The sequence below is a fragment of the Calonectris borealis genome, chromosome 28 (assembly GCF_964195595.1).
Source record: "Calonectris borealis chromosome 28, bCalBor7.hap1.2, whole genome shotgun sequence".
Taxonomy (NCBI): Eukaryota; Metazoa; Chordata; class Aves; order Procellariiformes; family Procellariidae; genus Calonectris; species Calonectris borealis.
The window spans coordinates 3,791,705-3,817,467 of NC_134339.1; the positions used below are offsets into that span (position 1 = coordinate 3,791,705).

General features: G+C 68.0%; 1 protein-coding gene across 1 annotated transcript; it reads left to right on the forward strand.

Moving 5' to 3' along the window:
* Window positions 1-98: 98 nt before the first annotated feature.
* On the forward strand, window positions 99-25,202 carry ARID3A (AT-rich interaction domain 3A). Its single transcript, XM_075175414.1, has 9 exons — window positions 99-214; window positions 3,162-4,142; window positions 4,891-5,215; window positions 19,721-19,793; window positions 20,875-21,058; window positions 21,287-21,534; window positions 21,858-22,154; window positions 22,243-22,332; window positions 22,522-25,202. The coding sequence occupies exons 2-9, from the start codon at window positions 3,718-3,720 to the stop codon at window positions 22,737-22,739; spliced, it is 1,860 nt and encodes a 619-aa protein (XP_075031515.1). The 5' UTR covers window positions 99-214; window positions 3,162-3,717; the 3' UTR covers window positions 22,740-25,202.
* Window positions 25,203-25,763: the final 561 nt, after the last annotated feature.

The window sequence follows — 25,763 nt, forward strand, 5'->3', positions numbered from 1 at the left end:
GGCAGGCCAATGGCGCCGCGGGGCGGGGCGGCGCGGGGCGGGCCGAGCGCGGCGAGCCAATGGGGAGAAGGGGCGGGGCGGCGCCGGGCCCTGCCGCCCGCCCGCGGGGAGAGCAGCCGCCGTGCGGGCACCGAGCGCACCCCGGCCCCGCCGCAGCCCGAGCCCCGGGCGGCCGCGGCTGCTATGTGGCTTCGCGGCGCACGGCCTCCACCGGGTAAGCGGGGACGCGCCGCCACACCGGCCCCGCGGCCGGTACCGGGACCCCCCGGCGGCCGGTACCGGGGACCGGGGTCTCCCCCCGCGCTCGGGGGCTGGGCGGGACCGGGACCGGGACCGGGACCGGGTATCGGCCGCGTCCCCTGGGCGGGCTGGAACCCCCGCGCCCGGTTGCTGGGCGGGACCGGGGTGCGCCCTCCCCCTGTGGCCGGTTACCGGCCGCTTCCCCCGCGCGGGGCCGGAGCTCCCCCCCCCCGCCGCCGCTCCCGGCCCGGCCGGCACGCCCCCGCGCCCGCCCGGAGCCTCCGTCCCCTGCGGGCGTTACTGGCCCGGCGGTTAGAGCCCCCCGCGCCCCGCCCCGCCCGGCTGCCCCCAACGGGGAGACGGGACGGTGCCGCCGCTGCCCTGTGCCCCGGCCGGGGCTGCCCCGGGCCCGCGGCCTCCCGGGGCTCTGGCCGGGCGAGGGGGCCGGGGCCGAGTTCCGCGAGGGGCTGGGTGGGAGCTGCTGGCCTACCCCGGCGCCGGCCCCCCGTGCCGGGGGCGGCCGTACCCCCCCGGTTGGCGGGGCCGGGCCCCCCCCCGGGCCCCGCTGCCCCCGGCCCCGGGTTCAGCCGGGGGCCGCCGGCCCCGGGCGAGGCGCAGCCGGTGCCACGTGCCGGCGGGAGCAGGGCCAGGGCCGGGCTCTGCCCCGGGGATGAGCCCCCTGCCCGCCCCGGGGGTCCCTCCCGCGGGCCCCCCAGCCCTGTCTGTCCCCGGGGATGGGCACCAGCCGGGCCCAGGCTCCCCATCTTCCTCCTCCTTCTCCTCCTCCTCACTTCAGTCTCCGCGCTGCCCTCGCAGCCCCCTCCCAGGCGGTGGCGTGAGCCCAGCCGGGGGTCCGGGGCAGCGGGTGGGGGTGTCCAGCCAGGCCCGGCGTCGGTGGCACAAAGGCCCAGTCCGTCACACCCCCGCCCGCCGCCGCGTATTTTTAGCCCGGCGTAGCCGCTGTCGCTCTCGAGCACCTGCCCCGCGGGACGCGGGTGCCGCCACCACCGCCCGAAATCCCCCGCGCGCCGCACGGCACCGCCCGCGTGGCGGGGAGGCAGCGAGCCCCCGCGGCCCCACGCAGCCGGGAGGGACAAAGGGGCACGGCTCAAGGTCACCGCGGCCGCCGGGACGGGGCCCCTCTGCGAAGGGACGGTCCCCTGGCTCTGGCTTCACCGCGCCGGCAGGCCCCGGCCACGCTTGGGCTTTGCTTCCTCGCAGGGACGCGGCAGCGCGGCCACGGCCCAGGGTGTTCGAGGAGGCAGCTCCGCTCCCAGCTCTCGGCAGCACCGGTGCTGGCACCGAGTCATTCGGTGACTCGTGGCAAGGCAGAGCCGCGGCGGAACGGGGCCGGAGGAGCAGATGCCTGGGACGAGTCTCGCTTCGGTTTTGCTCGCGGCTCTTGCAGGCGCAGGGGACTGAGTTCAGACGTGGCGCAGGATGGCTGCGCGGTGGGGAGTGTGGCCACGGCCGGCGAGCGGCCGCGGCTCCGGGGCAGCCCCGTGCGGGCAGCCTTGTCTGTGTAGAGAGGGGAGGGCCCCTGTCCCAATGCCTCCCCGCCACGCAGGCAAGATGGATGTGGCTGGAGTGTAGAGGAAGGGAAACTGAGGCACGGGCAGAGGCTGGGCAGCGCCCGAGCGGCCGACCAGCTCCTGCTGCCGTGGTGCCGGCTCCCCTCGGAGGCAGCAGCAGCGGCTGAGGTGCAGCCGGCAGCCCCGGGCCGGCTGCGGTGGCAGCGCATTCGCTAGCGAGAGCTAAGCCGAGCGCGGCAGCGCTGTGAGCGGATGCGGCCGCCACCGCAGCGAGGCGCGGGGGAAGCGGCTCCGACCCGGCCACCCAATCGGCAGCGGCACCGGCGTGCGCTGGAAACGGGTTCCCCTTTCCAGAATTTGCGGGATCACGCCGTAGCTGCCGGCTCCCGCGTGCCGCCAGCTGTCCTGCCCCCGCGGCGGGGGCTGCCGGCGTCCCCGGGGAGCGTCCCCAGCCAGCCCTGGACCGGCTCCGGGTGGGTCCCTGCGAGGGTCCTGGGGTGCATGCGCTCCACCGGCCCCCGGGGCAGCAGAAACAGGGTGACTGCCCGGCTGAGTCAGTGCCCGTACGTGGCACTACCGCGGCAGCAGCGCGGCGAGCTCCCTCCCTGCCTTCGGCACAGGTGAGGTCATGCCGAAGCTGCTGCCGGCACAGCCGTGTCCGTCCCGGGGCTGGGGCCAGCTGCTGGTTGCACTGGGGTGAGGGGGGCTTGGCGCTGCAGGGGGGGCTCCAGGCCGGGGTGCCGGGGCGGTGGGGGTGTTGCGGGGCCCGGCCATAACGTGCCAGTGGGGGGAAGCAGAGTTGAGCCGCTCGCAGCCCCACATCACCCCGGAGGACCCCCACAGCCCCCGGGGAAAGGGAGAAGCATGGGGGTGGCTGGCAGCAGCCTGTTTGCGGAGGTTTTGAGGAGCGAGGCTCTGCCTGTCCGTCCCACGGGAACCTGCCCTGGAGCCCCAGGGACACGCGGATCCCCCCGCGCTTCGGGACCCCACTGGGCGAGGGGCCCCTCTGCCGCGCGGTGCGGACCCCGGTGCCGCTCGTGCCTCCTGCCGTCACGGTGGCCGAGCTCCCTCGCTCTCGTGCAGCGCGTCCCTGGTGTCCCCGGGTGGGGATGTGCCCTGTCCCCCCGTGGGGGATGCATCGGGCGGCTCTCCCAGTGCCCTCCCTGCAGGTCTGTTATCTGCGGGCGCTGGTATCCCAGTATCCGCTGCCTGCAGGGCCAGGCAGGGCTATCGGGTCCGGCAGGCCCCTTCCCCCTCCAGCAGCAGGGCCCGGCCTCCCTATCTCATTAGCTCGAGATTAATGAGGCTCCTGCGCTGTCTTTAACTCCTTCATGCTCGCCAGCTCCTGCCAGCAGCTCCGCTGACCCTCTCCTCCGCTTCTCCCAGCAGGTTTGCCGGAAGCCGAGCCGGCCGAGGACTAGAGACGCCTGGCCCCAAGCCGGGGGGGACGCCACATTGACCCTGAGGCTGCCGCCCCCCCCAGAAAGTGCCCGGTCGGCGAGGGAGGGGACGATGCGCCGGGCTGCCGCCACTGCCTGTTGAGCCTGCGGAGGTTTCGGCGCCTGCCCGGGGCACGCTCAGCCGACGGCGGCAGCACCCTGATCCCGACGAGCGGTCCCGTGCCCGCGGCTCCCACCGGAGCCCTTGAGAGAAGGAGGCGTCGGAGCAAGGCTGAAGGGGGTCGGGGGGCACGTCCTTCTGCCCTGACCCAGCGACGGCCGCGATTCCTGCCCTGACAGCCTGACGGTGCTGCAGACCCTCCGCTGCCCTCGCCCCCCGGCAGCCCCCTCGCAGGGCTGCCTCCCCCAGCACTGCCCAGCCTTGGCCTCCAGCCCCGCTGGAGCGCGGCAGCCTGCCGGGCGCTGCCCCCCGCGCCTCCCGGGCATTGCCCCCGGGGTGTATCGCCCCCCGCCCCCCCGGGGACCCGCCGCCCGCCGGCAGAGCCATGAAGCTGCAGGCGGTGATGGAGAACCTGCAGCGGCAGCAGCGTGCGCGGCTGCAGCAGGCGCTGGAAGCGCGGCAGCAGGAGCAGCAGCAGCAGCGCTCCACGCCACCCCCCGCGCAGCCTCCGCCGGCCCCGGGGCAGACCCCCGCCAGCACCCCGGCCCGGGGCCGCGGCCAGGATCCGGCCCCAGCGCCCTCGGAGGAAGGAGTGGAGCCCGAGAGCGCGCACATCCAGCGGGCGCAGATGGCCGCCCTGGCCGCCATGCGGGCAGCGGCCGCTGGCCTCAGCCACTCGTCCAGCCCGGGGCTGTCGGATGAGAGCCAGGCCTCCGAGGAGGAGGAGGAGGAGGAGGAGCGCGGCGAGGAGGAGGAGGAGGACGGCGGATACCAGCAGGAGATGGGCTCCGAGGAGGACGAGGAGGATCTGTGAGTATACGCTCGCACAGACTAGCAGCTCTTACGGCTTCGGGGAAGGGGCAGGGACACGGTCTGGCCCCAGCGGGTTTTGGCACAGCCGGTTGGGGACACAGGCTTCCCTTTGGGGCAGGGGAGCGGCGGTGGAGGTTGCCGGGGGGGCTGCCTGCACTGTGTCGGCGGCTGGGTTCGTGCAGCTCGGGGCGGGGAGGTGGGTTAGCGCCGTCCCGGAGCAGAAGGCGCCGAAAGCAGCAGCTCGGCTCGGCAGTCGTGATTCCTCGTACCGGGCTGGCGTGGGGCGACATTTCATCTCTGGCCAGGGAGCCACCTGGGGCCGTGACAGAGGATCCTGGTCTGGCTTTAAATTATGCAGGGCCCTCGCAGCCGCCGCCTCCCAGCCCGCGTCCTCTCCAGGGCAGGGAACAGCCTGGGAGCCATCTGGCAGAGCCCCGCTCGCCACCGGAGCTGCTGTCTTGGGATGCCGGTGGCCGGCGGTGCCCCACGGGGCTGCCACCCGCCAACAGGCGTGTGCCGGGGCTTCGCTGGGTTCCCCGTGTGCCGGGCGGGTGGTCTCAGTCCCATGGCTGTGGGGTGTCCGTGGGGCGGGCAGGCTCTGTGCTCTGCTCGTGCAGCACTGGGTGCTGGTCAGGAGCAGGGAGAGGGTGCCTGGAGGTGGGGGGCTGGGGGAGAGCTGGACCACCGCAGGAGAGCATCCCCCACCTAGCACGGGAGCAAATCTCTCCTCTGCCCCCTGCTCTAGGAAGGGCAAGTGGGATGAAGATGACTTTGAAGAGGACCTGGGCGAGGAGGAGGAGGAAGAGGAAGAAGAGGAGGAGGAGGAAGAGGAAGACTACGAGGAGGAGGAGGAAGACATGGGAGAGGAAGGGCTCAGCTCGGCAGAGGCGTTGCGGGCGGGCGCGGGATCCTTGCTGCTCCGCAAGCCCCCGGCGCCCCAGCACTACCGGGGCGAGCCGCAGCGGCTGCCGGGCGGGCAAGAGCGGCTCCCCTCCGGACTGGGCCACGCACAGCCCCCGCCGCCGGCGCCCGACCACGGCGACTGGACCTACGAGGAGCAGTTCAAGCAAGTAGGTGCCCACCGAGACGTGCGTGCCCGCCCCTGCTCGTCCCTCCCCTGCTCCTCGGCTCTGCCGCGTGTCCCTGCGTCCTTGAGAGCCGCGGTGAGACGCGTCTGGCAGTGCCGCCTCCGGCAGCATTCTTCTCAGATCGAGCTGCCTTCGTTGCCGCTAAGAAAGCGTGGGATTTCGCTGGGGTTTTAGTGCTTGCGCTCAGCCTCGCCCCCTCCCCTGTCGCTTTGGTCGGTGGCTCCAGTGGGATCCCGTGTCCCGGTTGGTACCGTGGCCTGGCTCTGGTGCAGGCAGACGGTGTGATGGGGTTTGCTGCAGGGACCTGGGAGGATTCTTGCTGAAAATGATGGAAAAAAACCACCCCAAACTTGCAAATCTGAAGGGAGTCTTGGTTTTCCTCTTCTCCACCCTCCCTAAGCTGTTTTCGGTGGGGTTGTTCCCCGGCACCGCAGAGGTGATGCCTGGCAGGACGGCTCCAGCCCCGCGGATGCTTGGGGCAGAGCTGCCCCAAAATGCCATTGAAGAGTGAAACCGGGGAGAAAACACCCCGGCTGCCCCCTCCGCCGCCTTCCCCGCGCCGGCTGAGCCGGGCTGGCAGGAGACAGGCACGCTCCCGCTCTCTCCCGGCGCTGAAGCTCGCTGCGCCCCGCTTTCGGCTAATAGAAGGAAATGTGCTGCGAGCCGGGGCTCCCCGGGGGCTGCCCGGTGCCTTTGATGTGTGTGTTTAAATACATCTGAGTTTAGGGGTGGGGGAAGGGACGGGAGCCAACAGCAGCAGATGGGACCCAGATGGAGCGGCCGGGGCACGGTGGCCTTTCGGGAGGGATGCGACGGCCCCTGCCCTTCGGGGAAGGGGCAGGGGGCCGTCGCATCCCTCCCGAAAGGGGGAAGCGGCTGCCGGGATCTGCCCGGCACATCTGGATGTGGGCAGCCTCACGATGGGGCTGGTGGAGGAAGCATAAGCAAGCGCGGAGCGGGCGGCCGCCCTTCCCGGCGCGCTCCTGCCCGGCTGTAGGGAAGGAGGGATGCTTCTGCCCCGTGCGTCCCTCGTGCTGCTGCACCCACGCCGCCTCTTCTTCTTGTGGTTTCTCTCTTTTTGTGCTTCCTGCCGTCGGGGAGCGAGGGGCCGGGGACGTGATCTCGTATCTGTGAAAAGGCTTTTTCGATACCGCAGCTGTGATCTTCCTGTTTGTCACCGGGTTGGTGCTGTACCAGACCCATGTGCCAGGGACCCGGCAATCCCTCCCAGCTCCCGGGATCCAACGGGAAAATCTGGGGCGGTGTCTGCAGGACCCAGGTCCGTAGATGTGCCGTAATCTCCACCGAGTCCCCCGCCGCAGCTCTTGGGGACACCAGCCCGAGTCCCAGCGCATCCTCTGCCCCCTCCCCATCTCTTCCCCCTAAGTTGTGCCGGCGAAAGGGACTGAGCCCCCCCTCTTCCTCCCTTTCTCTTCCCAGTGGAAAGCTTCCCCGGGGTCGGTGGGGAGAGCCTGGCACGGTGGTTAATCATGGAAGCAGCTGGAGGGGGGGGAGGAAAGCGGCTGCCACCGCTGCGCCGTGGGCGGAGGAGAGGAGGCGAAGCGCCCGACCGAGAGAGGCTTTCCCCGGCACGTCAGCCCGTCACCGCGCCGGTGCTTGGATCGCGGCCGCTGGACCCGGGCCAGGGGGTTGCTCGGCGCAGCGCAGCGCTGGCCGGGAGCTCCTCCTGGCCGCCCTCCAGCGCGTGCCGCCGAGCGCTCCAGCTCCAGCCCCAGCCCAGCTGGCGCAGCCGGGCCGGCGCGGCCTGGGAAGGAGCAGCAGGAATGTAAACAGCGAGTGCCGGCGCGGGGCGGCCGCCGTGGCCCCGGCGCTGCTTGGCAAGGGATGTTTTACCCCTTACCCCCCTGCTCCCACGGCTGCCGCCCCTTCGCCGGGGTAGAGGCGCGTTAGGGGAAACCCCGGCAGCACCAGGGCGCACCACGGCGGATCCCCCGGCGCGGGAGAGCCGGCGGGGTCGCGGTGGCACAAACACAGCCGTGCTGGCGCTGGGCCTTCCCACCGCAGCGGGGAAACGCTGCTCAAAGAAAGGGCTATTTTGGGGTTCCTCTTCTTTTGCAAATGAGCTCTTCTGTGCTGGGAGCACCTCTGCTCTCCCCACAAGCTTGCGGGGAGCGTGCGGCTTCCTGCGCGTCTCGGCTGAGCCGGGCACCTCCCGGGGCCGAGCTGCGGCTGCATGGGCTCGGTTTGGGGGAGGCGGGTGACTCTGATTTCTTTCTCCCTGCCTCCAAGCAGGCTCGGGTCCCCCCCCATGCAGCTCCGGGCTGGCCGTCTGGCCCCGGCCCCCACCACCTCCGGGGGTCTCCAGGTCTCCCTGTGGTTTGGGTTCAGCTTCGGATGTGCTGGTGAATGGCCCAGCCTGGCGTCGGCCCCCACCCCGGCGTCCCTGGCCCGGCTCTCGCTGTGCTCAAGGCCGCGGTTCTTGCCGGGCACTGCCGGCGTCCGAGTCCCCGTGCCCATCTCCGCACCGAAACCCCGGGTGTCGCGTGCCTGCCGGGGGGCTGTCCCCGTCCTCCACCGTGGGGTTTTATTGACCCATCTGGGATTCCTGCAAACCCGGGCTTGGCCGGGTTGAGCCGCGGGGGGCCGGGAGGAGGAGGAGGAGGGGGCCCGGTTCAGGGGGAGGAAGGGGAGGGCGCGAGGAAGAGTTATGGGGGTTAGGGAGGTTAGGGAGCCGGCGCGTGGCACCTCCCCGTCCCCAGGGACGGCTACTGCGCAGGCAGAGGTCAGCTCGGCGGCTGACCCGGGGCGCTGCCCGCGCGGCCAGCAGAACAAAGGAGCCCCCGGCGCGGCGGGGGGCTCGGGGGGTGGCGGATGCCGAGGGCGCGATGGCTCCTCGGGGGAGAAAGGGGCATTTTTGGGGCGGGAGGAGGCTCCCCGTGGGGAATGGTGCAGTGAGGGCAGGCTCGCTTTCGTTTTGATCTTGCGCCTGTTGTGGCCCCGCCGGTGGGGGCGGAGGGGTCCGGTGGGATGTCGGCACGTTGGCCCATGCCGCCGTGCCAGGCTGCGCGGCTGGGCTGGATCCACGTTCGCTCCTGTTTGGGTTTGGGATTGTCTCTAACCTCACCCCAAGAGGCACGACAGGTCGCCGGGGGGCGCGGGGTGATGCCGGCACGTCCGGGCTACCAGCCTGGAGCTGGGCTCGGCCGTGGGGGGTCTCAGCTGGCCGTGGGCAGCCACGGAGGGCTGTGATGCCGGGGGCTGGGGGTGAGCCCTGGCACCCACCCCTCAGGGCACCATGGCCAGGTGCTGGGGCTCGCTGGGGCTCGCACTGTGGGCGTTTGCTGTCGTGCCGCCGCTCCGGAGGGCGATGCTCGTGGGGGGGAGCCAGGCTTTGATGAGCGTGAGCGGTTCAGCCATCCCCTGCCAAAAATCCGGCGCTGCTGCTGCGTGCCGCCACAAACTGCTGCGTAATGCCTGGCCGGTGAGCTGCTGCCGTCGGCGTGGGGCTGCCAGGGAAAAACCTGCTTTGATGTCTGCACCCCAGCCCCGGCGGGTAAGCCTTGGGGGGGGCTCTGCTGCTGCCCCGTGGAGAACCCCCCTCTTGACCTTTCTGTTTCGTTACCGCTCTTACTGCACCCTACTAATACCGGGAGCGTGAGCCCTGGGTGCGTCAGCAGCCGACGGGGGCCGGAGTTTCCTGCCTCTGCCCCTTTTCGAGTTTCCTGGGCTGCCTGCGCTCCCCCGGGTGCCGGCACCCCGGCACTGCGTCCCGCAGGAGTGACCCCCAGTGCTCCCTCCACTTCACCTGGCTGCAGCAGCCTTCCTTTGGGGGTTCCCCATTTTGGGTGCCCCCTTTGGGTTGCCCCAGGCTGATGTTTAACCCCCTGTCTCTCCTCCCGTTCGCAGGAAGCGTTGGAAGCTTTAAGAAGCCGACGTGGTGCTGGGGGGAGACTGTGCCGGCGGTGGGGTGCCAGTGGTGGGGTGCCGGTGCTTTGGGGGGCAGGAGGTTTCTTAAGCTGTCCCAAATGCGGACATCTGAACCGCGCCGGTGGCACGTGGCGGGGGGGGGCAAAAACCTCAGCCCTTATCTTGTGCCGAGCAGCGCTCCCCTGAGATACGGCGTTTCGAAGTGCAACGGTTAGGGAAAAAAAAACCTAAAACTGAAAGCAACTCTGTAACCTCGGCGGGCGGCACGCTGGGCGCAGCGGGGGCAAAACCGGACCCCCTGCCCTGCCCGCTCCCAGGCTTGGGGACCAGCCGGGGCTGCGCACGTGGCAGGGCTGTGGCGGCTCCCGGGAAGCTGGGATTTTCCTAGGGAAACCGCGGGAGGGGCTGAGGAAAAGCCCATTTCTACCCCGAACCCCCAGGGCTCAGAGCCCTGTGTAGAAACCCTGGGCTCCAGTTAAAGGCTGGGGGATCCCCTCTGCCCCCGCGGGCAGCAGAGCCCCCAGTGCGTAGCCCTGAACCCCTTTCTCCCGTGGATTATTTTGATTTAAAAAGCTCAAAGCTTGCGGGGCCAGGATTGGGGGCCCTGCGGCCTCTTAACGAGGGTGGGAGGGTCCATTTACTTTCTTTAAAATATTGATTAGGGCTTTATTGCATTAGCCAGCCGAGCGGATGAGCCGCCCCCGGGAAGGGTGAGGGGGCCCCTGCACGGGGAAAGGGGCACCCGAGCGTCGTTGCCCGACCGGGGGCCACCGTCCCCCCACCCCAAAGGTGGTTTTGCTGTGGCGTGGCAGGGGCACAGATAAAGGGGAGCGCCCTGGGGCCCCCGGCCGGGCGCTTCTGCGCCGGGAGGAGGCGATTGCGGCGCCTGGCCGGGCCGGCAGCAGATAACGGGGGCGAGGAGGGGACCGGAGCGGGACGGGGCGCCGGGGGCCGCGGTTCAGTCGCAGGTGGACCCGTGGCGGGAGAAGGGCCACGTTCTCCCCCGCGACCCTGCCGCAGCCATCGCCTGTCTCGCCCCGTGCTGCCGTCCAGCTCGGTGAAGGGTGGTCCTGGCCAGGGATCCAGCCCGGTAATCGGTTCACGGTGCTCAGGGAGCATTCCTGGAGCCGTAATCCTGCCAGATCCCCAGCCGGGGGTCAGGGACTTCTCCTCGGCGAGAGCGGCTTAGCTGCCGAGTGCCTCCCCCAGCCTGACACCTGGGTGCCCGCGCAGCCAGCTCAGCGTCCAGGGACTGCAGGAGGCCGTTTGTCCCAACGAGACCTGGGATAATTAATGAGGTGGGGGACAGCGGATGTGTCCTGCCTGGCCAGTGCCTTCGCCCGGCTGATTTTCTTTGCTCCCGGCTGGACCATCCGCGCCAGCACCCCTTGGCTCAGGAGCCGGGCTGGCTCCCCCCAGCCTGGGCATCACCACTGGCATCCCCCCAAGAGCCCCGTGCCCCCGAGAGCTCCGTGCCCCCTGAGCCCCGGCCCCCCAGGCTGATTCAAGGGCTGCAGAGGAGGCAGCCACCTCCCAGCTCCGGCACAGCTGAACTAACAGGAATGAGGGTTTATTTAAAAGAAGAAAAAAAAAAAAAAAGCAGGTCCTTTGTCAGCAAAGCAAACAGCCGCCCGGCAGCGGAGCGGTTGGGCAAGGGTGCAGCGTTGCTCCATCACCCTATTTCTGGCCCAAACCGCAGGAGAAATGGCAGCCGGTCCTGGGGCCCGGCCGGACGTGCCGCAATCGGGGGCCGAGGCAAGGGGCGGGTGGCAGTTCGGGGACGGGGGGAGCTCTCCCCTGGGCACGTCCCTGACAGCACACCTGCCTGCGCTGCCCGCTCTGCCTGCGCGGCCGCTCGCCGGTTTCTGAGCCTGCTGGGGCAGCCGGATTGGGGGGTCGGGGCGCAGGTCCCGGTTCGGCTCCTGACTCGCTCCCTGACCCTTCCAGTCGGTCACTTAATCTGCCCGTGCCTGGGTCCCCGCTCCGGACGGAGCTGGCGATAATCCACCCCGCGCCGGGGCTGCTCGGGGCCAGGGCTCTGCTCCCCGGGCAGGGGCAGGCGCGCCGGTCCCCGCTCCCCACGTGTCCCACGGGGAGGGTGCAGCCCTGTCACCGGTGATGGTGGGCCTTTGGGAAAGGGCTTCCTTGTCCCCCCCAAGCACCCCTCTGCCCACGGCCACCATGGAGGCCCCGGCTCAGGCAGCAGCGCCTGCTTTCGGAGACTCAAACGCCTGCGATGTGCCGCCCCGTGCTGCCGCCTGCTCCGGCGGGACGGGGTCGGGCAGCAGCTTTGCCAGAGCCAGCATTGCTCTGGTGCTGCGTCAGTGCCATGGCAAAGGAGTCGTGGCAGTGTCCCCCGCCGCTCGCCTTCCCTCCGCGGGTCACCGGTGGCGCGAGGAAGCAGCAAGGTTTCGGCGCTGCCGGAGCAGCTCTGCGGTGATGGTTCCCAGGGCTGACGGCCCGCAGCTGGCTGCCTGTCAAAACCATCTGCGGCTGCTGGACCACTTCCAGCTCCCGCGGGCAGGGCCGGGGTGCGCGGGACCCCCCTGGGACCCCCACCGCGGCAGGGACCGCTGGTGGGGTTGGAGGAGCGGCCGTCCTGCGGGCGGACGGAGGTGCGGAACCTCGCATTTCAGGAACAGATTTGCAATTAGACAAATCCCCGGCCGGGTGGTGGAAGCCCCGGGTGACTCATCTGCTCTGGCTTACAGCGATCTCCTTTCTAAGGCGATCATTTACATATGGTGGAATTTAAACCCCGGCTCCAGTAAGGGCCAACGAAGCTGCTGCTTCTGCCCGCGCAGCTGCCCCCTGCACCCGGGTTGGGTCCTCTCCCAGGGGTCTCGACCTGCTGGCCCTGTTGGGTGTCACCCCAGGGGCACACGGGGAGGGACACCCCGAGGCAGGGGCTCGCCAGATGCCCCAAGGGTTTGCACCACTTTTCCATTGGGAAAAGCTTTGCTGCTCTGGCCATGGTTTCCCCGGGTCTGTGCCGTGTGGCTCCGGCTCAGCCGCCCACCTGGGGTCCGCCCGGCTGGCGGCAGGGAGCTGCGCCAGCAGCGTGCGAGCCGGACCCTGTGTGTTGCTCCCTGAGACGAGCTTTCTCAACACTGCCTGACTCCACTAAATTAATATTTGCACAAGGTCCGGTGCGATAGCGAGCATGTGTCAAGGGCATGCACCGGCACGCACGCGGCGAGGGACGGGGGAGTTGCCGCTGCCGGGCTGACTCCCATCCGCCTGCCCTGGCCGATGGCTCTCGGTTTGGTGGGGGGCAACAGCTCCTCCGTCCCCCCGCTGCGCGGTGGTGACCTCTCGGCAGCCTGTGCCATGCGTCGGCGTTCAGACGCTGAACTGGTTTTTTTGTTTTAGCCAGAGCCTGGCAAGCTGCCGCCCAGCAGGTCCCTCTAAAACCGTCGTTTGAAATGCAGTTGCAGCAGGATTCGCTTCCTCCTCTGCAGGAAGGGGAAAAACAGCAACAGCGCAGCCGTCCTGGGAGCCAGCATCGGTCTGGACCTGGCAGCAACGCTGCACCGGGGTGGCTCTGGTGCGTGGACGTGGATCCACGCGGAGCATCCCGGCGGCTGCCGTCTGGCCGGGCAGGAGCGGCCCCGCAGCGTGGCGGGGAGGGCGGCTGACGGGGCACGGACAATGGGGGGTCAGGGAGGTTAAACGGTGACTAATTCGCCCATTCAATGTACCCCTTTGCGTCATGGTGACACCCGTCGTGTCTGCGCTGACACCGGCCCGTGTGCCCCCAGGTCGCCCGTACGGCTGCTCCCGCCAGCCTGGCCGGGGAGGTGGCGGGGCCGGGCACGGGGGCTGCACGGGACCCCCATGCTGCCGGGGGGGGCTCGGTTTGGGACGGGACGTGTGAGCTCCTGCTCGCCCCTGTCCCCTGCCCTGCGTCTGGTGGGGTGGCTCCCGCGGGACCGCGGCTGCAGCATCGCTCGGGGGGTTTGCAGGTGCTGGCGGAAGCCCAGGTGGTCTCGGGACCCCCAGCCCTTTGGGGCGATGGCTGGGGATCGGGACTGGGCTTGTCCCTGTGCCGCAGGAGCACCGACCACCGGGTGCCACAGCCCCCGGCCGCGAGGAGGGGGCACCGGCAGGGAGAGGCACCTGCAGCGGGGCTGCGTCCCGGTCCGGGCGGTGCCGACCCGCGGAGGGGACAATGCTGGGAACCGGCGGGAACAATAGTGCCGACGGGAAGCGCGGCGGTGAGGACCCAGCGCTCCCCGGCCCCCTCCCTGGTTCCCCCTGCAGAAGCGGCCCCCCGCCCCGGGCAGCCCTGGCCGCGCTCAGGCGGCAGGAATCCCGCCAGGCCGGTCAGTGGACTCGGCCGCCGGCGGCAGGAGCCGGCCCTGTCCCGTCCCGCGCGGGTGAGGCTCCCGGCAGCACCGTCCCACTCCCGGTCGGCCTCGGAGCTGGCGAGCGAGGTGGTGGGGGGCAGCCCCTGGGGATTTTGGGGAGGGGGCTCATGCCCCTGCCCCCTGGCAGCCCCTTCCCGAGGGGAGGGCATGCTTTGGGGGGACTCGCAGGGGATTAGGGATGGGGACGGTGAGAGTTGACCCCGTCCCTAAGCCGAGGGCTTTATCTGCGGCGGGATCTGTGCCGGGGCCTGAATCTCCCTTTGCCGGGAGGGATCGGCCCCAGCAAACCCGATACCCCCGCGCCCGGGGGGGGGCCGTGCCGGCGCTGCCCCCCGCTCACCGCAATGGCCCTGCCTGGGGAAGGGGGCTGCGCAGACCCCGGCCCGGAGAAGGGGCTGCACGGCCTCGGGCACCCCCAGCCCTGACTCAGCCACCATCTTACGGGAAACCACCTCATCCGTGTCACCCGAAACACTTCATTTCAGGGCTCGTCACCAGCCCTTCACTCCAGTTTTTACAAATTACTTTCTTTTTCTGAATAAGTGCCCCCCCCCCCCCCCCCATTGCAGGTTCTGGCTTCGGCGGGCTGGGGGCTGGGGGGGGCTGCCTGCGCCGGCCGGGAGCAGGACGGGAAACACCACCCGCGTGTTTATTCTTCGTTAAATAACTCGTTAGCGTGCGCGGTCTCTCCCCCTCCCGGCGTCGCCCCTCGGCTGTCAGCGGGACAAAGGGACGCGTCCCCGGGGGCCGCTCGGAGGAAGGAAGGAAGAAAAGAAAGAGAGAGAGAAGGACCCCCCCCCGTCACCCCGCCCGGGCCGGAATCAATCAGAGAGGACGTTTGCCCTGCTACCTGCCGTGGGCGCCTCACCGGGGTGGGCTCTCCCCTGCGGCTGCCTTTGTTGTATTTTTTTCCTAAATACAGAAATTCAGGCCTTTTCAGCCCCTGGGAGGCGGTCGGCCCCGCTGGAGGGGTCACCAGCCCCCCCCGTCCCTGCTGCTGTGGCCCTTGGGGGTCTGTCGTCCCCCCCCGGCTCACGGCGTGCACGTCCCAAACCGGTTTCGAAGAGAAGGGAGGAAAGCCGGGAGTCTCGAGACTTCCTGGCGATGGAAAAGAAACTTGAAAATTATTCCCCGAGGCTTGAAAACCCGGAACCGAGCTATGGCGGGGGGGGGGGGAGGTTGTTTTTAACTTGGACGCAGGACGCTGGGACACGGACTCGTCCGCAGACCCTGCCCCGCACACCCTGCTCTCTGCTTGGGGGGTCCCTGTGACTCCTGGTGGGGTGGGCATGGGGGCTCCTGCCGATGGGGAGACGCCTGGCTCCGGCATAAGCCCCAGCATTACCGGGGCTGCGCTCTCGGAGCCTCGTTAAATGGCGTTTCCCCTCCCTGTTTTAATTGTGCTCCTTGCCCGCGGTGCGGGGGGGCCATTAGCAGAGGAGCGGTGGGCTGCTCGGGAGGGGGGGTGTTATCTTGGTCCCTCCCGGCAGACCCCCGGCACGCACCGCTCCCGTGCCGAGGGCTCTCTCCTGCATTCCTGGCATTGCCGAGGGGCCGCCTTCCCACCAGCCCTTTGAAAACCAACGGGTTGGGATTTTCCCGTAATCTGGTTTGAAACGTTAATCCGGTCATCCACACCAAACGCCGGGTCGGCATCCTGCCGGGGCGCTGGGGTGCGGGGTCAACGCCACCCACCCATCCGCCGCCTTCCTAATTCCTCCTCCACTTAATTATATATCTGCTGGCAACGGCCATCTGGCACCTCATCCTCAGCCGGCCCCAAGGACGGAGGGCTGGAGCCGATGGGGGTTGCACCGGCGGCGAGGCGGGTCGGGCACCGCGGTGCAGAGCCACCGGACGTTTGCCCTGTGCTCATGAGCCCTGGGAGCACCGGGTTCACGGAGCCGGATCCCCCAGCCCTGGGGGCTTTTGGGGTGGTGGGGGGCATCTCCTATCCCCCCGGCTGGGCTGGGGTCGGCTGTGCCACGGCAGCCACTGGCACCGTGCTCTTGCCGTGGGGACCGGTCAGTGGGGCGGCGTGGCCAGGCGGCCTCCCCACAGTAAGAGGATATTCTCGGGGCAGCTGCGTTACAGATTAAGTCGTTTCCACCTCCCTGCGGCCTCCCTAATTACGAAATGTAAATCTATTGAGTCAGCGGCGGCAGGGCGGCCTCTCCCCGCGGCTCGCTGCCTGGCGGCCGGCGTTACCTTTGCACCGAGCCTCACCGCCTCCGCCCGCGCTTCCCCAACGAGGAACCGTGCTTTGTGCCGAGCAGAAGCCGTGCCTGAGCACGGCGGGCAGGGCATCGGTACCAGTCGGGGATCAGCACCTGCTGATTTCGGTGGTGCCAGCGGCAGCCGGTCCGTGCCGAGCCCGGCTGCGTGCTTGGTTTCGCACGCTGCTGAAACGAGAACGTTTCTGTTCCTCAATTTTTATTTTGAGACCCAATGTCTAAGCTTTCCTATCACGCCTGCGCTGCCTTTTGGTGTTCGCGGGGTGCACGGTTCCTTGCCGTGTCCTCACCAGTGCGGGAGTGCCACGGGCTGCCAGTGAGGTGTCCCGGCAAACGCGGGCTGCTGTCAATGCAAGGAAATCCTGCGAGGGGCTGCTGGAAGTCGTTCGTCTCTGCCCCCTTCCACATCTCTGCCGGGGGGCAAGGGGGGGACGGGGGCAGCTCGGCGGATGCCGCTCGGTCACGCAGCACCCGCCGCGGTGCAGGCAGGGCACGTCCCGGCCACGGTGGGGCACGTCCGTGCATCGCGGCGCTGCTGGCCGAGCTCCCCGGGAAGCTGCCCTCACGCCGGGCGGTTCTGCTGGCGTCGGCAGAGCCAGATGAGGGTCCGCGGGGCTCCTGGGGGCACAACTCGAGCCCTGGCCCGGCCGAGCCCCTCTCCCCGCTCCGGGATGGCGGTGGCCGGCAAGCAGCAGCCGAGCGCGGCGGAGCTGTCGAAATCTCGCCGGTAACCACAAGCGGCAGCTTGCGAAACGTCCTTTGCCCAGCAGCCGCGGCTGGGTGTGCCGGCAGGGCCTCGAGGGCGCCGGGCGGGAACGGGGCTCCCTCTGCTCGCCGGCCCTGGTGACCCCCTGTGGCTTCATCCCGGCTGGGGGCAGGGGAGAGTGGCTGCAGCCGGCGGAGTTTGGCATGGGATGGGCCCACCGGGGCCGGTGGGTGGGGGGGGGCGTGTGGAAGGATGGCACATGGGGCAGCTGCCCGCCGGCTGTCGCTAATCCCCACGGCCCGGCCGGCGCACGCTTTCCTCAGCTGACGGTTAATTTTCTTTCATCCTCTTAAACGCGTCCGTTCCCCTTGGGACTGAGCCCGGGGGGCTCACGGCCGGGGGGGGGGTCACGGCAGTAAATGAACCGGTGCGTTCGTCCCTTCCCAAACGCAGCCGCAGCTCCCACCTGCGAGGGAGAGCAGCTTTATTTAAGAGCTGGCTTTATAAAAATTGAATGAACCGATGTTTTCATAAACGGCTAATCGATTTTTAGAGCTCTGCAGGTTAATAGGCTGCTCGTGACCCCCTCGTGCTGCGCTGGGTGCTGCGCCGGGACGGCTCCGCGTTCAGTGCTGGCCGGTTGTGCCCGCGCCCTGCTGCGATTCGGGACCCCAGCCCCTGGGGAAGGCGCAGGGGCTGAGGCCAACGCCGCTGCCAGGAGACGGGCGAAACCCTGCCAGCGCCGGGGGCATGGCCCCACGCTGCCAGCACTTCTGGTTTTTCACATTTTCCTTTCTCCCGAGCAGGAGGGCGATGGTTTTCCAGCCCCCCCGCCCACCCCCCCGCTGTGCCAAGGCTCTTCTGCCTCCCCGGGTTTGTATTTCATCCCCCGGCTGGGCTGAGCGCGCCCCGGCCGCCCGGCGCACCGCCTGCCGCTCCCGTGTCTGACACGTGGGAGCCGCGGCGGCGCTGGTGCCACCCCGTGGGCTGCGGGTTCCCACGGTGCTGGGGGTCCCTGCGGTGCTGGGGGTCCCCGCGGTGCAGCATTTCTGCTGCGGTGCCCGTGCCGGGAGGCTGCAGCCTCTGCCCCAGCTCCTGCTGCAGGGCTGTCGCCCCGTTAGTGGGGTTAACGGGGTGCGGGGGGTTTAGGCTTGGGGTGACGCGTGGAGGGCGGCAGGGGTGCTACGGGCCGTGGAGCTGCAGGCTCAAGTGCGGCCCTGTGGGCTGCGGGGGGCTCAGCACCCTGCAGGATCGTGCCACGGCGGCGGGCGCCGGGGAAGCCCTTTTCTCTGCGTGCGGCTTTCAGAGCCGCTCGAGGAAGCGAAGGAGGCTGGATTGGCGCCGGCCCAACACCCCTCGGCTGGTCGGGAGCAGCCTGCACGGCTCAGCCCGAAAAACCGCGGCGGTGCCCGCCGTGCCGCATCCTGCCCCTGCCCTGCTGGGGGGCACCGCTCCGCTCCCTCCGTGCTGGGGTCCCTCCGGGCTCCCCCTGCACACGCACCCCTCGCTGGGGCGGGAGAGGGGCTTTGAGGAGGTGGGTCCGGCCCCTTCCCTGGGGGTTTGCTGGGGGCCGGGCGAGCCTTGCGAGGTTTCCAGGGGAACTGGGGGTTTATGGCTTTCCTGCAGCGCCCTGCCCCTCTTATCGCGCGGCCCCATTGATCCCTTTGATCGGCGCCGGCGGGCGAGTTCAGCCCCGCGGGATCCGGATCCTTCCTGGGGGGGCGGTGGGAGGTGAGAGCTCGCACCCCTCGCTCACAGCCGGGGTGACGGCCACCCTGTGGGTCCCGGTGCCGCCGGGGTGCTGTGCCCGGCATGCCCACCGGACAAGCGGGCGTATCGGTGACCCGGTTAATGTGCTGATGTGCCGCCGCGCGGTTGGCGGCCCCGCGGTGCGTGCCTGGTGGGTTACGTGGTAATATTTATAGCCCGCTCTTGGCCGCCGCGGCCGGGGCTCCGCTGGCAGTTGTTCAAAGTTGTCATTGAGAAAAGTGGGAGCCGCTCGGCGCCGGGGGTGGCGGGGCCGGGGCGAGGGCTGCAGCGTCCATCCCCGCGGCGTCTGGGCAGCGCCTGCCCCGCGCAACCCCTGCTCTGACACCCCTCCTGGGTGGGGGGGGGGAGGATTATCCACCAGCCACCGCCTCCGGGCAAAAACCGCGCTGGGCTTCGGCTGCCAGCACCGGGGAGAGGCAGAGCCGGCGTGGCGTGCCTGCCTGCGTGCCGGGGTGCTCAGGCCAGCAGATCCTGCTGCCATAAATCAGGGAGGAATGCGCCGGGCTGTCGGGTGCGGGGTGGGGTCCCGACAAAAGCTGCCCCAGCAGAACCGGGTGCTTGAGGCGCGGCTGTGCCAGAAACCTTGCCCGGGTCTGCCTGCCCCGGCTCAGAAAGCCACGGCCCGGCTGTGTAGCGCGGTGCGGTTCATCCTGCCGGGTTTGCACCGGCAGCCGTGCCGTGAGCAGCACGGCGGCCTGGGGGGAGATGCGCTTGCAGGAGGAGAGGCTGCCAGCCCCACGGTCACTGCCCAAAGGGCACAAAGCCTCGCCGGGGCGGCCCACGCTCAGCACCAGCCTCGCCAGGCAGAGGGAAGCAGGCACTGCAGCACGGCAGCCAGTGGCATGCCACAGCCGGGAGGGCATCCTGCGACTAGGTCCAGCTCAGCACCCTCCTCGCCCTCGTTTGCCAGGGCTGTACCCCCAGGGACCCCCTTTGAGCACACCGCGGCAGGCATGAGCTCGCAGCATGGCACACGAGCTTGTGCGGTGGCACAGGAGCTTGCACCATGGCACACAAGCTGGCACAGTGGCACAGAAGCTCGCCGGCTCCCGGCACTGGCTCCCTCCGGCGCTGCAGGTGCAGAGGATGGGTCACGCCAAAGTGTTGCTCCACTCTGTGCCGAGCACGTGGTGGATGCTAAAAATAACCAGGATCGGCGTTCCCGGGAGGAGCTGGGGGCCGATCGTGGCACTGGCAGCGTGGGAGCCACTCCAGCCTGCGGGCGAGGCGTGCGGCAGCGCCGGTGTTTTGGGGCCGAGCTCCGAGGGGGGCAGGCAGGGGATGGCACCGCTGTCCCGGGGCTTCTGCCAGGGGCGCAGGTCAGCCCCCAGGTGTGCAGGGACCCTCAGGATCCCGTGGCCCCGTGCAGGGCCCCCCCTGAGCCGAACAGCGAGTTGAACGGCTCAGGCCGGCGGGCACAAGCCCCAGGGATGCTGCTTCGGGAGGGTGGGGGCTCTGCGGACAGCGAGGGGCACAGGTAAGGGCTTTTTCTGAGCGTTTTTCTCCTCTCGTTGCGCAGCTGTACGAGCTGGATGGTGACCCCAGGAGGAAGGAGTTTCTGGACGACCTCTTCAGCTTCATGCAGAAGCGAGGTGAGCCCCCCCCGCACGCCTGCCCCGCTCCCCCCCCCCCGCGCCCTCCTGGGGCCGGGGGCTCATTTCCTCGCCCCTCGTTACAACCCCGAGGTCACAGCTCCAGCCGGGCCGCTGGTTAATTTTTAACCTCTTTGCATAGTGGGGTCAAACCTGCTGGGCTGGATCCTGCACCGGCGCCTGCGGCCCCCCCTCGCCCGGCCCCGCTCCCCGTGCCCATCGCATCCGGGACCTGCGGCCCCTTCCCCGCAGGGTCCAGCCCCTCCTGGGCGCCTTGGCCCTGGCTTTGCCTCCCCCCGCTGTCCTTTCCCCGGGTTATTGCAAAGGGTGAAGCCCCCCCACTGCCTTCTCGCTCTGCCCAGGCTGGCAGGGGGTGGGTGCCGGGGGGCCGAGGGGTTGGAAAGGGCTGAAAGCGAAGCGTTCGCTTAGTCGAGGGTCTGGTTCCTGCGTGGAAAACAGCGCTGGAAATGCTGACGCATCGCTGCCTTCAGCCTTTTGTCAGGCAGGCGTTGGGGGAAGCACGTGTGCCTGCGCGGGGGGGGGGGTCGGGGAGCCGCTGGCCCGGCGCTGCCGGAGTTGGCTGCGTCCCGCTGGGGTCCTCCCTGAGCCCCCTCGCCCGCCGGTGCCAGGAGGGCAGAGACCCCCGGGAGGGAGGAGGCACTGCAGCCCCTTCCCCATCGCTGCAGGGGTGCCCCCCCCCCGCCCACCCCGTGCACGTGCGGCCCCTGGCTCAGCGGGACCCTCACGGCCGGGAAGCACCGCCGCCGTTATAAATAACTCGTGTTGCCGGGTGCCGCCGATCTCAGCTTGAGAAACCGCGCTCGGCTCCGTTTTGGGGGCTGTGGCTGAAAACTGCGAGTTTCTGTTTCCTTTAGGCGTGGGGCTGATGCTCAGCGAGGTGGCAGCGAGGGGGGGGGTCCCCAGGGGGAAGGAAGGGAACGGTGGAAGGGAAAGGAGGAGCAGGAGCCCCCTGACCCCCACGCTGCCTCACGGGAGGGTCTCGCCGGCTTCCCCCCCACTTTGCCCCGGGGGGTGAGAAAGCAGCAGCCCAGACCCGCTCTCTCCTCCCCCTGCTCCCCAGGGACCCCCGTCAACCGGATCCCCATCATGGCCAAGCAGGTGCTGGACCTGTACATGCTGTACACGCTGGTGACGGAGAAGGGCGGCCTGGTGGAGGTGATCAACAAGAAGCTGTGGCGGGAGATCACCAAGGGGCTGAACCTGCCCACCTCCATCACCAGCGCTGCCTTCACCCTGCGCACCCAGTGAGCGGCGGGGGCTCGGCGCGGTGCGGTGGGCTTGGGCGAGGGGGGCAATTCCGGCGGAGTCGGTGCTGCCCGCGCTCCCTCTGCCCTGTGCGGGATGCTGGGGGGGACCCCGGTCCAGGGATGGTGGGGAGGGAAGGGTTGGCACGGAGGGAGGGGACGGCACACGGGCAGGGGGTGCCCAGCCGCCACGTCACCCTCCCCATCCCCGTCCCTTTCTGCCGGCAGGTACATGAAGTACCTGTACCCCTACGAATGTGAGAAGCGAGGGCTGAGCAACCCCAACGAGCTGCAGGCGGCCATCGACAGCAACCGGCGGGAGGGCCGCCGGCAGGGCTTCGGCAGCTCCCTCTTCACCTACTCGCCCAGCGGCACCCACGGCCTCCTCTCCTCCCCCAAGCTGCCGGTGCCGGCGCTGGGGCTGGCCTCCGCCACCAACGGCGGGTCCATCGCTCCCGTCCAGAAGATCAAGAAAGGTAATGGCCGCCGCGGGGTCCGGGCCATGGGCTGAGCCCCCTCCCGGCATCGGGGACGCGGCCCCAAAAGGGGGGCAGAGCTGGCCGATGCGGGCTGAGGGGGTCATGCTCCCGTCCCCTCCCCAGGCTCTGGGCACCGGGGCTTGTTTTGGGGACCCTGACTCCGGTCACCTGGCTCTGGCCCGTGGAAGGGCAGGAGGTGCTGGGCAGCCCCCAGCCCAGACACAAGGCGCAAAGGGGCCCTGAGCTGGGGACACCCCGGGGTGGTGGCACCCATCTGTCCCCGTCCCCCGCGTCCCTGACCACCCGCTCTGCCCCAGCAGAGGAGGACTCCCCCATCCCCATCTCCATGCCCAGCCGGCTCCCCGTCTCGCTGGCCGGCCACCCCGTGGTGGCAGCCCAGGCGGCCGCGGTGCAGGTGGCGGCGGCCGCCCAAGCCGTGGCGCTGGAGCAACTGCGGGAGAAGCTGGAATCGGGGGAGCCCCCGGAGAAGAAGATGGCGCTGGTGACGGACGAGCAGCAGCGGCTGATGCAGCGGGCGCTGCAGCAGAACCTCCTGGCCATGACGGCCCAGCTGCCCATGAGCATCCGCATCAACAGCCAGGGCACCCGCTCGCCAGGTCAGTGCCGGCCCCGGCCGCCCGCCCCGGCAGAGCCGCCGCGGTCCCTGGTCCCGGCGGGGTCCGTAACCCGGTTCTCCCCCGGCAGAGAACCGCCAGGATTCCGCCGCCGGCCTGAGCAGCAATGGCACCAACAGCATCAGCATGTCGGTTGAGATCAACGGTATCGTCTACACAGGTGAGGGGCTCGCCCCGCCACCGGCGCGGGCCGGGGGCTGCTTGACCTCTGCCGTCCCCAGCAGCCCCCACCCGGCCTCGCTCCCGCTGGCCTTGGCCCCGTTTTCGGCTGCGGACGCGGTGCGTGCAGGCAGCGTTGGCACAGCCGTGCCGCCTCCGGCTCAGCCCCCCCACCCCGCTCTCTCCCCAGGTGTGCTGTTCGCCCAGACGCCCGGCCCTTCCTCCTCCTCTTCCTCCTCCTCCTCCTCGCTCCCCTCCTCTGCCTACAGCAAAGGCAATGGCGGCAGCGGCGGCAGCCGGAGCAGCGGCAGCGGTGGCGGGGTGGGGAGCGGCGGCGGCGGCCCCCCCACAGCCCCGGCCGGGCTGGCCGTGCCCCCCAGCTCTACCTCCAACAACGCTTCGCCTTAACGCCCCCGGCCCCCCCCGCCCTCGCCAACGCCGGCAGCCGCGGCGGGGGGGCAGAGCTCGCCCCGCCAACCCTCGCCCGGAGCGGTCGGGGTGTGGGGGGCCGGGGTCTCAGCGGGGGGGCTGGCCGGGGTCTGCCCTTGTTCTCATGTTGGTTGGGTTTTCCTTTGCGAGGAGAAAAGCTTTAGCCCGGGGGTTTTGCCGGAGCCGCCGGCTGTCCCGCTGCGCCGCGCCGGTCCGGGACCGTTTACCTCACTCACATCACACTTTGCACTGTACATTTATTATTTTTTTTTTTTTTTTTTTTTTTTTTTTAAAACTCGTGTTACCTCCAGACAGACGCACGGACGCCTGCCGACGCGAGCTTTAGTGAAACCCCCCGGCACTCTCTAAAGGAAAAAGATAAAAAAAAAAAATAATTGGAAATCGGGAGATATTTTATTCATTTAGATCCTTTTCCCTCCCCCCTTTATTTTGAGAACTACACTCACTATATGGGATTTTAAGAGGTTGTTGTTTGATTGTTTTGTTGTAAATAGCTTCTATTTTATTCTCTAAAAAGAAAAGAAGAGAAAAGAATCGAACTTTAACATGCAAATGATATATATTAGTTCATCAGGGAAACGGGAGCTTGGAAACCGCGTGACCTCCTTTCTCCTCTCCTCTGTTGCTGTCGGTGGCCGGGTCCAGCTCTGCTCCTTCCCTCGGGGAGCCCCGCGGGCACCCCGAAACCTCGGGGGTTTGTATGGGGCTGGGGGGGTCCCATCCCAGCTGGGCTGTGCCGGCAGCGGGCAGAGCTGGCAGCCCCCCGGCACGGGCAGCCTGCCTGCACCCCCCAGCTTCTGCGCAGGGGCTGGGGGTCTGTGCCCACCTTTGGGGGTGCCGGGGGGTGGGGGGGGGCACGCTGCCCGTCCCGCTGCCCATCCCGCCTGGCCGGCGCATCCTTGGGAACCCGCTGCTTTCAAGCCGTTACTTTAATTTCTCAACGGAGAAAATTGAGCCGAAAGCCATTGCCCCCTCCCCGAGCCCCCCCCAACCCACGCCGGGGAGGGGGTCCGGCATTAAATCGCGCCGGCAGCGGCAATCTGGGCTTTACCACGGGGCCGATTTGCTCAGGATGCCCCCCCCCCCCCCCCCACCCCCGTGCATCCCACCTACCATCCCGGGGTTTGCACCGGCAAATCTTTATTTTTAATCCGCTCCCCCCACCCCATAATACTACTGTGCAAAGTCAATTTGGGCATATTTTCCTCCAAAAATAAGCAGCTTGGTGAGAGCAGGATCTGGGGGGGAGGAGGTTCTAGAGGGGACCGGCATAAAATACCCCAATTTAGCAATGGGATGCAGGAGCTCATATCCATGATGGGGATGCTCGGGGGGGGGGGCTGCGGGATGCTCCGGAGGTCCCGAAGGACGCGGGAGCGTCCTTCGGGACCTCCGGAGCATCCCGCAGCCCCCCCTCCGAGGATTTATTTTAAGCATCGTTATCTCTCCAGCCGGCCAGGTTTCAGTTTTTTGCAATTTTTTAGATTTTTTTTTTTTTTTTGCTCCTTCCCCGCCCCCCCCCCCGAAATATTCGCCCACATCTGCGTGAGACACAATCGCGACCCGATACCGAAACCCAACCCCCCCCCCCCCCCCAAACTCGGTATCTCAATTCCTCAGGTTTCAACCTCGAGCACAGGGTTTTTTTCCCCCCTTCCCCAGGTGCCGGGGGGGGTCCCGTGCTAGTGGGACCCCCCCCCTTTTTTTTTTTTTTTGCTTGGGGAAGCGGCGATCTCAGGGGATTTGGGGTTTTTCCAGCCTTTTTTTTTTTTTTCAGCCTTTTTTCCTCCCTCTCCAGAGCTGGAAATGCCCCTTGGCGGCTCCATGGACCCCATCCCTTGGGGGGGTCCGGGGGGGCTCCGTCCGGCTCCTGCTGCTGTTAGAACCCAGCCCAGCTCCCCGCAAGGAGAAATCCCCGGGGGGGGGAGTTTCTCGTGCCCAGGGTGGGCGTTAGATTTTCTTAGTGAGTTTTTGCATTTGTACAGTCACTGTTTTGGGTTGGTTGTTTTTTTTTTTTTTAATTATTTTTATTTCCCCCCCTTCCTCTTCCTCCCCCCCCTTTTTTTTTTTTTTGAGAGCGTATTACCTTCCACTTCATTTTTCTTTTTGCATATCGATTTAAAAAAAAAAAAAAAAAAAAAAAAAAAGCCTAAATCAGTTTCTCTGGGGTTTGGAAAGAAAAAAGGAACGGACACAGCTGCAGACGCATTTACCCAGCGTGCATATCTTAACTCAGGTAAAAAATGAAAAAGAAAAAAAACCACAAAAGACAAAAAAAAGAAAAAGAATAAAAACCACATTCTACCTCTGAGAGCGGCGGCCTCGGGCGCACCCAGGCCCCCGGTGAAATATTTCAGTTTTGCAAACATTCAGGTATTGAAACTTTTGATTATTAAAAAAAAAGATAAAATAAAATAAAAACACTGAAAGTTTACATTTTATAATAACATTATTATACAGATTGTATTTAAACTTCAGAATATTTAAGACAATTGTAACCCTGTAAAGTTGATGAAATATTAAAAAAAAAAAAAAAAAAAAGTTGTGTTGTCTGGGGTTTCTGTCCCCGGGATGTCCAGCGGTTGCCCATAGAGCTATAGGGTGCCCGTCCAGTGCCTATAGGGCTATGGGGTGCTCATGGGGTGCCTACAGAGCCGTAGGGTGTCCATGGGGTCCCTACAGGGCCGTAGGGTGTCCATGGGGTCCCTACAGGGCTGTGGGGTGTCCATGGGGTCCCTATGGAGTGCCTATAGGACTATAGGGTGCTCATGGGGTCTCTCTGGCATCCCCACCGGGTGCCGATAGGGCTATGGGGTGCCTATAAGATGCTCACAGGGTGCCCACGGGGCGACGGTGTCCCCACAGGGTGCTCACAGAGCTACGGGGTGCCCACGGGGAGCCCACAGGGCTGTGGGGTGCCCACGGGACCACGGGGTGCCCGCGGTCCCCCATCCCGGGCCGGGCCGGGGCGGGCCCTGCTGA